General features: G+C 36.8%; 1 protein-coding gene across 1 annotated transcript in view; it reads right to left on the bottom strand.

Moving 5' to 3' along the window:
• The window catches only part of Zw (glucose-6-phosphate 1-dehydrogenase Zw), a 62,084-nt gene that overhangs the window by 10,023 nt on the left and 39,249 nt on the right, over positions 1 to 12,812 (bottom strand). The window contains exons 7-8 of the mRNA XM_090384961.1: positions 11,569 to 11,662; positions 4,032 to 4,248 (exon numbers count right to left, since the gene is read on the bottom strand). Coding sequence (XP_090241087.1) covers positions 4,032 to 4,248; positions 11,569 to 11,662 — 311 coding nt within the window. The remainder of the gene's footprint in view (positions 1 to 4,031; positions 4,249 to 11,568; positions 11,663 to 12,812) is intronic.

Raw genomic sequence — 12,812 nt, 5'->3', positions numbered from 1 at the left:
TCTAATCCTCTGCAAACACAGGTGGGGTCGTCTTGGATCCCAAGGAGTGATAACTTTGCATTAATGGCCTCATGGCGTGTGAATAGATAGGTTGATTGTAAGCCAGGGAAGAACCAGTTGGGTGGCGTAGGGTATACCCGAGTCACATTATGTATGAATTTTCTCGTGATGTCCCCAGTATTGGAGTTTTGCCATCTCTCCTGCCACACCTATATTAGGTGCATGTTTAGTCCCTTCTTCTGTTTTCTGATTAGCGTCCAGGTCTGTTGTGAAGTTCAGGCAGGTTTTTGAGATGCCCTTGGTATAGCGGTATAGAAGTCCTCATTGACTATTTCCAGGTCCGGTGGGAGTACTCCTGCAATGACTTAGAGAGCATGGGTACTGACAGGACTACATACATGGGTGATGGACAGTAGTATGGTTCTTTGGGTGGAGTCTATTAGTTGCTTGTTAGAAGTGTAGGTGGTAGAAGTTAGAGTGCTCTTCACATGGATGACTGGACCCAGGGTATCCCAGAAGAACATCACCCAAAGCATGATACCACTGCAACTGGCTTGTTTTCATCCCATGGTGCATCCAAGCGCCATCGCTTCCCCGGGTAAATGATGCACACATACCCAACTGTCTACATGGTGCAACAGGAAATGTGAATCATCAAACTAGACAACCTTCTCAAAATCACTCAAAGTCCAGGTTTCGATGCTTGCATGCACATTGTAGGCACTGTCACCAGTGAACCACGGTTAGCATGGGCACTCTGAGCGGCCTGCAGCTATGCAGCCCCATTTTCAGCAGGGTTCAATGTACTGTGTGGTGTGACACATTACTCCCGTCACCAACATTACAATTACTGGCGAGTTGCACCACAGTCTCCCTTCTGTTGCCACATACTATCCAGAAGAGCCTTCAATCACCTCTAGCATCAATGGGTCGTGGTCATCAACACCTCTCCGGCAGTTCGTGGGTTTTCCTTCTCTGACCACTTTCAGTAGGTACTAACAAGGGCTGACCATGAGCACCCCACCAGCCATGCCATTTCGGATATGCTCTGATCCAGTCTTCTGGCTATTACAATTTGGTTTTTGTCAAAGTCGCTTAATTTCACTGCCTTTCCCATCTGAAGAACAAGAGTAACATTGATTAACAGAGCTCAGTATTGGGTGTTTTTTAATACCATGTCCCGACCCGTGCCGTAGTTCACCTGCAGTTGCTTCAATTTGCATAACGACTCGCTGGTCAATGTTTTGGCTCATCAGTGTATAGGCCAGTTGAACAAATCGGTAATTGCTGTGAGAGCACAAAAGTAAAGACAACAATCATTAAAGAAGCAGATAACGATTAATCCCTTAAATATCTGAATATAAATCTATGTATTTCTTACTAGAAATAGATTATAAACTCAGAGAGAATTTCTTATTATACAATACCAATGCAAAATTTAGTTTAACCCTTTCCCGAAGGGGTTTCCTTCACTAAATTTAAGGTTTGTTATAAAAAAAAAATATTTTTTTTGCATTCACAAAATTTCTTCTAAATTTGTAAAAAATCAAAACAATCAAAAAGCAACTGGGAAAAAAAAAAAAAAAAAAAAAAATTTAAATCACTTTAAAAAAAAATCAATGAATTAAAAACTTGGGTTTTTTTTAAGTAATAATATCTATCCTGTACATATATTTATGTATTAATTCATTCAATTTTATCACTTTTGGATTTGCATTCACAAAATTTCTTCTAAAGTTATTTTCATGCTGCCATATTAAGACTGTCTAATACTAGTCCGAAGAAGAGAGGATGGGCATGTACTGACACATTTGAAGACAATTCATACAAAAACAGGTGCATTTTTGAAGTGTACTTAAAATTACTCATAAAAATGGATCTACGTATGTACTTGGAATAAGGTTAAACCACATAGAAAGAGATGTGTTCTACATGTGTAGTAATAAATAATATTAGATGATTCAAATGCAATCATATCTTAATTATATTGCATTTGTTATATTTAAAAATTTATAAGTTTTTTGTATTTAGTTTGTATACCCTCACAATAAAAAGAAACCACTGCCAGCTTATAATTATTTTGTAAGAAGGCCCCTTTCAATGTAAACTTCTACAAATACCTCCACAAACATCTTTCTTCTGAATTGACACCAAGTAAAAAAAGTAAAAAAAAGTAGTAAAAAAAAAAAAAAAAAAAACCTTACACAATTCACCCATCCACACCTTCCAAGAATTATGTTGAAAGTGGAAGACTACTGTACAAATTGGAGCAGTATGGCATTAAGGGTAAGTTCCCACAATGGATAAAAGGATGGTTGAGTGGGAAAAGACAGTAGTAATCAATGGACTAATGGGCACTTCATAGACAATGTTAATAGTGGAGTCCCCCAAGGTTCAGTGTTAGGCCCATTGTTGTTTTGTATATTTATCAATGCTATTGATAAAGGTATATCAGAGTTAATGTCCAAGCTTGCAGATTATACAAAGGTTGGCAGGTTGTCATTAATGATAGTAATGACAGTATGCTACTGCAACAGGATCTAGAAAAGTTGGGCATGTGGGCTGAGAAATGGCAACTGAAGTTAAACATTAACAAATGCAAAGTACTGCACATGGATAGCAGTAACCCTAGGAGAAACATACCAACTGTGTAGTACTACACTCAGGATGGTAGAGAATGAAAAAGACCTGGGAATAACTGTGCAATAATTGTGCCAGAGAAGGTCATTGAGTCTTGTCAATGATATACGGGAATTTTGCTAATAAGGAAAAGGAGGCAATTATCCCTTTGTATAGAACAATGGTCAGGACATGACTTGAGTACTGCATACAAGTCTGGAGGCCTCATTTTAAGAAGGATGTAGATTTGCCAGAACGAGTACAGAGAAGGGCAACAACATTGGTGAGGGGAAAAAAGGGGTCGTCTTACCAAGAAATGCTGAAGTTCTGCAAATTTCAGTGTCTAGAGACTAGGCACCTGCAAGGTGATCTGATTGAGGTGTATAAGGCTTTGAATGGTTTGAGCAGGCTCAATTCTGATGAGATTCTTCCTCTTGCTCAGATTACAAACCTGAGGGGGCATACATTCAAATTGAGGAAACACAGTTGTAGAACAGATGTGCAGAAATTTGCCTTTGGCCAGCAGGTGGTTGAATGCAGGAACAGACTTCTATCTGTTGTTGGAAGTTGATAGCTTAAATAAATTCAAGAAAGAACTAGACAAAGTTCTGGAGTGAATGTACGGGTGAAATGGGAATTTTTTTTTTTTTTTTTTTTGTCCGATGCTGTATAAGCTTGCTTTCTTGCATAATATGCCTCTACTAATGCTAATTTGTCTAGTTCTTCCTCAAATTTATTCAACCAGTGCTAATGTATCAGGTTAGTGCCAATGTGTCACTTTGTCTTGAAAACTTCCTATAAAGTGCTGCCATCCCTTAGCTATGTTTCCAAGTAACTGTAGATTAAAATGAATTTCAGCTGTCAGCCACTGTTGTCCAAATTGGGCTTACAAAAGTTGAAGTTGTCTGGAATTCAGATCCAAAAGTATATGAAATTGAATCAAAAATGATATATAAATATATGTAGAAGATATTATTACATAAAAAACAGAAAGAATTAATGAGATTTTTTTATTTGACTGTTAAATGATTAAAAAAAAAAAAAAAAAAAAAAACACTTTTATATTTAAATTCTGATTTGAACCTTTGAACCCAAAATCTAGCTGAAATAACTTTTCTGTTTCATTTTATCACTCTGCTGCTTTCTAGGGTAGCCACTATGTGTACATTTTAAAAAAATTACAACTTACAGAAATTCAAATGCAATGTTTCTATGGGCTTCCCAACCCTAAATATTTATGGTATTATAGTTTCTAATATTATGGCTTTTGATAACTGTGTTTGAAATTACTTTAAAGAAAGAAAGCACCAAAAATTAATAAATAAATGCACTTTGATAGCTCTTACTATTTCATTTTGCTATTTGATATCTTAACTATAAACTTATTAAATAAATAAATAAAAAAAAACTACCTTTTCCACATCGCAAAAAAAAAGGTACTCCATCCCATCGCTCATTTTTGATGAAGCACGTGGCCAAAGCAAAAGTAGGAGTTGAAGAGTTTTTCGGAACTCCAGGGTCATCCAAATAGCCCTTTCTTGCATGTTCTGGTCCATCTATATCACCTACATACTGTCCTATTATAACATCTTCTAATTTGATTTCTGGCACACACCTGAGTACTTTGACCTACGATCAAGATTAATATGAATACATAAAATAACATGCATTTGGCAGAACTGTCTTGTATAGTTAATTATTTCCAAAAATAAAGGCTATTTGTGTAGGAATTTAATTAATATTAAATTAAATTTAATATAAATTAGTTGCACAGAGATTCTGTACTGTAGCGACTACTACACTAAAATTTTCTATTCCATCATGGCAAAATAATAGCAGAGACAGAAACTACAAAAGGTTGCCTAGGACGTAATGTACAACTTCTATACCCCCCCCCCATCAAAAATGTTTTAAAAATTTCAATATGTTCAGTGCTATAATGTTAAAATGTGTCATGTTTAGCTGCTCAGCTGAGAAGCAATCCAGTAGACAACAATGCTCTAGCAAGTCAATGAAATTGCATGTCAGTAAGGTGTTTGAAACACAGAGCTGCACTAAATTTCTTATAGCAAAAAATGAATTAGTAGGGACTATTCTGAAGCAACTAAATAATGGCTTTGAAAGCCATACATTTAAAAGAGACATGACAGAAGCCAGCAGGGTCCAAGTAGGCAACTATCAGAAGAACACAGAGCTTTAAAATTTACAATGCTCTAGCTGCCTCATGACATCTGCCATTTCAGCAATACTGCAACATGCCGATGACATTATTTGTAAGAAATGCATCACAGACTGTTGTTCAAACTACCAATCAGCAAAAGAAACTTCAATACAGATTATCCAGGCTCCATGTGGAGTGGATCCCGCAAACCTCAATCAAAAACACAAAAACTCTGTGCAAATGTCTTTGCAAAGTTGTGCTTTTGATTTATGCAAAGACATTTTAAGATTGGCTGGAGCATTATGAAGCTGACAAAGAGGCCTTCATGTCCGGAATTGTTAGAGGTGAATCCTGAAATCACCATTTTCAGCCAAAGAAAAACGGTAGCCCACTAAGTGGTACCACTCTATCTCTCCATATTAAGAAGTTTAGGTAAACTCTCCAGCTGTCAAGATCAGTTATCACTGTGTTTTGAGATTGTGAAGGGGCAATTTTGGTGTATATGATACAGACTGAGTGAGAGACTCTGAACCCTAGATCAAAGCGTTTAAAAAAACTCAAAGTATTTTTGACATTGTTTAAACACATTTCAAATCCCCAAATAAGTTTGAGGATTCAGGGAAACAATCCTCAAACTGTGCCATTCCTTCTAATGGAGTGGCACAGTTTTGAGATTGCTTCTCAATTACAGCAGCTTTACAGTTATTCCCAGTTAACAGAGGCCATGTATCTCACACATATATTACTGTTTGGTGGCATAAGAGCCTCTTGGACAAAACTGCCTGTTCACAATCTGTTCAATGCATTTAATCAAAAATATGCTTAAATTTGGTCATACAAATGGATGCACTTTTAAGTATTGGAATAACTGATCTTCGTTAGCATGATTTTCCAAGAAATCGTGCAACAATGGAACAAATTTAGTGGTTCCTGAAAGGTGGATAGCTGATTAAGAGTAGTTTTAAAGATAGTGAAATAGAGAAAAGTCAATGAGATATTTTTAACTATTAGTTCAGTCACAGCAGGAGTGATGAGGAAGGCTTTCTCCCATAAGGAATGATGAATTAGGAAGATATAGCTGATACAAAGTATAACCAATATAGTCTTTTATCTGTTATGCCCGAAATGCGATTCCTGTAATTTTGTTTAACCTTTATCTACAGGAGTTAGTAATTAACTTGGGCTTGCCATAGCTTTTTCAGCTTTTTTTTTTGTTGTTATTTGGAGCATTAGCAACTAAGGCCATATTGCTCCGGGATATGCGGTGGTCATTCCCTGACCTTTCCGCATCCTTCGTATTTGGTGGTGATGGGCTCGAACCCCAGTCTAATCAAGAAGTGTGTGCTATGCACTGCTGCTCCTTCCCACCTGGCTACGGAGGCGCCCGCTTGCCACAGAATGAGACCACTGATTTCTGCCTACTGCCTGTATAAGATGTTTATGGTCTGCATAAGGCACTTAAGAGGGTTGCAACATGGAGTTGTTAAGATTGTTAGGAGGGTCTCCACAATGAAAGCACTGCACATTTTAACCATGAATAGAGGGAAGCTGTCAGAACCAATTGTGGATTTATTGGGAAGTCTACTAATGGTATTTATAAGGTGCTGTTGAAAGTTGATATAGTTGAAAGGGGCTGTCTGGAGTGCATGACAAAATCACTTAGGTTTGGGGATTTTGGGTCTGATAGCACCTCATTGAAAGTCAAAGATATCCATTTCTGAAATACCTACTCATCCATATGGAAGTCCTTGTTGCATTTGGATGTAATACATTTGGAGTGGTTTATTCTGTTGAGTACCTGCTGCCTGCTCTTTCTTGTACATCTGGTAGTCAGCTGACTTATGATACCTTTTCCATTTTCTGAAATGCTTTGTTTCTTCTTGAATGCTTCTCAGACTTCAGTATTGAACCATGTGTTGGATGTATCAGAGAATTTTTATTTGCTTGGAAGCTCCTTGGGTGGCAATTTCAACTAGCTGGTTAGCCAGGCTTGATATAGCGATGTCTATTGATTCTTGCAGTAGATCCTTTCAGTTTATTTATGCGAGACATGTAAAGATGATATCTGGGTTTAAGTATTTGATGGAGTATACTGTTTTGGTCATCACCTCATTCCCGATAGCTTCACCAGCATTTGAGTCGTTAATGTTGAATCAAAAGTGATGGGAGATTGATCAGAAGGGAAGCTGTGGTGTTCAGTGGTCAGACCAAGGTGTGGGAGAGACTGTGGAATAACAGATCCAGCATCTGGTTTCCCCTGGTAGGAGGTATAGTTTGGTGTACTATGCTAAATGTGCCAATGCCTGATATGAGATCTTCAGATTTTAATGTAAAGGCTTTGTATGGGAGATGTTACGTAAGCTCCCAGGGTAATTCTGAGAACACCACCAAATGGTATTCAGTTGCTATAAAGTAGTTTTTCTATCATTCATATACTGGAGATCCAGAGTCTTATCCAAGATCTGATAATTCGTCTATAAAGTTTTAATAAGGTGTCGCAGTCGGCACCCCATGACAGATCTGAGTATACTTAATTTCCTTAGGAAAATAGTTCACAGGAGTCATACAGAGTTGCAAGTTTAGTTTGTTTTTTTAAGTATTAAGCCTAAAAACCAGACAATGTTAAGCAAAATTTGAATATTACTGATTCAAAAAAGGTGGATCGGGGAGTCCACATCATTTGATCATTTTCCAGACAAGACTTTCCCTTAACAATCCATGCTGTGTCTGAATTATTACTGCAGCCTTGTCTAGATGATCCTGCAATGCACGTTTAAGCCAGTGACTCCATTACCTCCCCCAGAACAGAAGTTAAACTAACTGCTCTGCAATTCACAAAGGGGGGATCACCCTTAGATCCCCTTTGTGAATTGGGGATACATTTACACATCTCCAGTCCATGGGGACTTCTCCTGAGTCCAAGGATGCTCTCATAATTATGGCTAAGGGTCATTGCATCTATATTCACACATGAGGAGTTATTAAAGAAGGGAAATACCAGAAGTTTATCAAACTGCAACAGGGTGCTTAATGATTTTGTAATAACTGAGAGCAAAGTGGAGGAGAAATTGAAGTTAAACATCAGAAAGGCACCTAGTGTGGATGGGATCTATCCAGTTATATTAAAGAAGGCAGCAAAGAAAGTAAGCAAACCCTTAGCCATAATTATGAGAGCATCCTTGTACTCAGGAGAAGTCCCCATGGACTGGAAATGTGTAAATGTATCCCCAATTCACAAAGGGGGATCTAAGGGTTATGCGAGTAATCACAGACCAGTTAGTTTAAATTCTGTTCTGGGGAAAATAATGGAGTCACTAGTTAAAGATGTATTGCAGGATCATCTAGACAAGACTGTAGTAATAATTCCAACACAGCATGGGTTTGTAAAGGGAAAGTCTTGTCTGACAAATTTGATTGGATACTATGATGTGGCTACAAAGGAACTGGATGCAAAAAATAATTTTGATATCATATATTTGGATTTCAGGAAAGCTTTTGGCACTGTTGCGCATGGAAGACTACTGTACAAATTGGAGCAGTAGGGTAATTAAGGGCAAGTTGCTACAATAGATAAAAGGGTGGTTGAGTGGGTGAAGACAGAGTGGTAATCAATGGAAGTGGTAATCAAAGTCTCCCAGGGTTTGGTGTTGGGCCCGCTGTTGTTTTGTATATTTATATTTATCAATGATACTGATGAAGGTATATCAGGATTAATGTCTAAGTTTGCAGATGATAAAAAAGGTTGGCAGGGTTGTTAATGATAGTAATGGCAGTTTGGCAAAATTTCTAGATCCTGTTGCAGTAGCAACAGGATCTAGAAATTTTGTTTAGATGGGCTGAGAAGTGGCAACTGAATTTTAACGTTGACAAATGCAAAGTACTGCATATGGGTAGAAGTAAGCCCCGAGAAACATACCAAATGTGTGATACTACACTTAGTGTGGTAAAAAATGAGAAAGGACATGGGAGTAATTGTGCAGTCAGATATGAAATTTTCTGAGCAGTGCAGACAGGCTGCCAGAGCAGGTCATGGGGGTATTGTCAATGTTATACAGGAATTTTGCTAGCAGGGAAAAGGTGATTATCCCTTTGTATAAAGGCAATGGTCAGGCCACACCTTGAGCACTGTATACAGGTCTGGAAACTTCATTTTAGGAAGGATGTAGAATTGTTTGAGCGAGCACAGAGAATGAAAGGGTGTTCTTACCAAAAAAGGCTTAAGTTCTGTAAACTGCAGTGCCTGGAGACTAGGCACCTGCAAGGTGATCTGATTAAAGTGTACAAGGCTTTGAATGGGTTGAGCAGGCTCAATTCTGATGGGATTCTTCCTTGTGATAAGATTAAGAACCTGAGGGGGGGGGGCATAGATTCAAATTGAGGAAAGACAGTTGTAGAATAGATGTGCAAAAATTTGCCTTTAGCCAGCGGGTAGTCGATTGCTGGAACAAACCTCCATCTGTTGTAGAAGTTGATAGCTTAAATAAATTCAAGGAGGAACTGGACAAACATTTAGATGGAATGGATGTGCAAAATGTTTTTTTTTTTTTTTTGGCTGATGCTACATAAACTTGCTTTCTTGCATCACATGCCTTGATTACTACTACTACTATTTGCAAAACTGAGTAGTGGCGGATTTCTGTTCAGCCAGGTATTATATAAGTTCCAGGATTCTATTTTAGACTGCAAATTGGAGCTGCCTTTTGATACTGCTCATGCTCTGTGATTGACTGAGAAGGTAAAGTCATCTGCATACATATACACTTCAATGTTTTTTTTTAGATATCTTGTGTAAGGCTATGAATATGGATTACAGGAGGGCCATGGATACATTATAGATCCTGTGGGACACCTCCCTCCTGAACATGAGATGTTCATAAAGCAATCCAATAACAGACCTAAGAAATACAAAAGTGTAAGGGGTTTTGAAATATGAGAGAAACAGCCCTTTAGCCACCAGATGATACATGTCCATAAGAATCCTATAATGCCAAGTGGAATCAAAAACTTTCTCAATGTCTAGGTTGATAATAACTGAATTTTGTCTCATGATGAAGGTTCTGTGGATATGAGATTCAACTCTTAGGAGCAGACTTGTTTTTATAGAAAAAAGTATTGATGGTTTAGATAGTAATTAGATTGAGTGTAGTGTGATCCAGGTAAATCCTGCATGTACCATCCTTTCAAATTATCCTTCTCAAGCAGCTTGTAAATGATATGGCTTGTAATTTTGGACTAGAGAAGTCCTTTCACAGTTTTGGTATATATGCAGTGATCTGGTATATATGCAGTGATTTGGGAATATGCAGTGATCATTCCCTGACCTTTCTGCATCCTCCGTATTTGGTGGCACCAAGAGAAGGGATGGGTGTTTTCAGAAACAACATGGTTAAAGAAATCTGACAAGATGTGTGGGTTTGGTTCACATAAATGTCTTGCTGTAATAGATACCATCTGGAGATCTATTTGAAAATTCTTTGAGTGCTACCAAAGTAAAAAAGGTTGGTCATACAGCGGTCTTGTCAAGAAATTCACTTTGTACTTTTCTGTATCTGCTCTAAAAGGAAGGATGGCAAAAAGCCGAGGCATAGTATAGAAGGAGCCGTCTAGAGCAGTGGTTTTCAAACTACTGAGATTTACAGACCCCCTTCAAAAATTAAAACATGTTTGTGGACCCCTATATATATATATATATATATATATATGTGTGTGTGTGTGTGTGTGTGTGTACACTGGGTTTTCTGGAAAGAAAATTCAAAGTTTTATGTGTGAAACAACTAAACTTTATTCTTATGAAAATATATAAATAACTTTATTTATCATTAATTTGCTATACATAGAATGAATAACCTGAAATGTGTATACAATTATATATAGTAATCGTATCAAAAATAAGTGATGTTCTATAATGAAATTCGTTGCAATTCTATCAGTATATTTTTTAAGAAAATAAAGATATTACTTGACACCTGAAAGCTTTGCAGACCCCCTGGAACTGGTCTACAGACCTCAGTTTGGAAAAACTCTGTTCTAGAGCATCTGCAATTTCAATAGGGGAGAACAGGCGACATCCATTAAATCTAATTACTGGAGAGTGCAGGATTTCCCATTCAATGCTTGTATTTTTTCCCCCAGATGATTAGTGGTTCAGTCTTTTCAGTAGTAGTTGAGGCAAAGGAAGTCCAAGAGTCATGTCTGGCTTTCAATCTAATCTGTCGAGCTTTGGCTTTAAAGTTTGTTGTAAGCACATCTTTAATACTAGCAGGGTCAAAGGTAATTATCAGATTAAGAATATCCTTGCCCCTCATACTTTCCCTAACATACTGATATAGATAATAATCATTCAGTTAATTTAAAAAAAAAAAAAAAAATTCCACCTGTGATGAATCCTCCTCCAATTGTCACAATCAAGGGGTAGGTTGAAATCTCCCATAAGGCATTTGCATTGTTACCTAATCCAAGTGCACAGAGTGGCTTTCATCATGCTCTTTAGGTCTATAGCATACTCTCACCCATTTTTCCTTTGCTTTAGTTCAGGCAAGCCTATTAATGCATTACATTTATTCAAAGGAAAAAGAAAAAAAAAAGAAATCTGGATGTGGCAGCTATTTTTAAATCATATTACTATGAGAGAAAGACAAATAGGATGAAATTAAAGCCAATTTCAAATTACATTTAATTTTTAACTGATACTCAGTACTAAAAATGAACATTAGAATAATTTCATAAACATTACAAAAAACACATACAAAAAATGAGTCCATCATTCTTTTGGTAAATCAGATACTAACCTTTTCATTTCTGATATCTTCTGCACTTGTTGATACTGGTTTCTCCATTGTCGCTAGAGACAATACCTGAAGCAAATGATTCTGCATCACATCCCTGAAAACAAAGATTAATCAATTCAGAACAGAACACACACACTGACAACCAAATAAGGTGTTGCAATACCCCAATGAAGCCCAACTAGAGAGATTTACATGATATAAGAATCAGCAATAACAACATAATATAAATCAAGTTTAATAGGGTCATTTTGATACCTTTCTCAATTCTAGCTTCACTGGAAAAAAACAAACATTCTGTTCACTACAGAGTAACTATGGGTGCTTTAAGATGCAATTTCTTTGCCACAGTTTATTAACTATTATATTAAGTCATGATATAGTTAAAATATTATCCCAGGGGCTCACATCTGGTCAGTATGAGCTTGGCAAACCCAGGGTCCTGAGCTACTGGATATCATCACCATTCTTCTTTTTTTTGGTGACACACAAACACGCGAATTTTTTTGGCTGGTGCAGCATAAGCCTCAGGCTTCCTTGCATCATATGGCTAATAATAATAATAATAAATAACATCAACTCTTCCTTTTGTTTAAAATTAAGTTGAATGAGAAGTAGTATTATAAACAGCTGGGTGATAGATAACTACAGTAAACATTCTAAATTAAGAAAATATTTTATATAGTCTATTCTAAAAAAATAAAAAAAAAAAAAAACCATTTTATATAGCCAATATAGCAACACAGTGGACTGTGTATGGCTTCAGATAGATACTCAGTTATAAAATTATTTTATTAAAATTCGTCTATTCGTCTGTAATTGAACGTTCCCTATAATTTCCAAGCTCTTTTCTGTCGAGAAGTGGGAAAAAGAAAATCGTAAAAAGAGGAAACCTGAAAATTAACCCACTGAATCTGAACTAGAATACTGTTTGGCACAAGATTGTTATGCATTGTTATTATCAATGTCAATTATCAATGTCCAATGCATAGTGATAAATAAAGTGCACTGAGAACACATATCACTGTGAATGGCAGAAATAAAATCTAAATCACCGTAGCTTTTACTGATCATGAAATCAGCTGCTGGTGATTATTGAGCATACAAGGATTATGAAAGATAGTCAGAGAAAAAAAGAAATTCATCCAACGTTAAGAAAATGGATGCTGAAAGAAATAATCATTCTAAGCTATTTATCTCCAGAAAAGATTTTTCACTCAAAATGCTCGATTCCAAAGGTGAGAGTC

This window comes from Mastigoproctus giganteus, chromosome 11, assembly GCF_048544385.1.
Source record: "Mastigoproctus giganteus isolate SK-2022 chromosome 11, ASM4854438v1, whole genome shotgun sequence".
In the NCBI taxonomy this organism is placed as follows: Eukaryota; Metazoa; Arthropoda; class Arachnida; order Uropygi; family Thelyphonidae; genus Mastigoproctus; species Mastigoproctus giganteus.
This window is presented reverse-complemented; position numbering and strand designations above follow the sequence as displayed.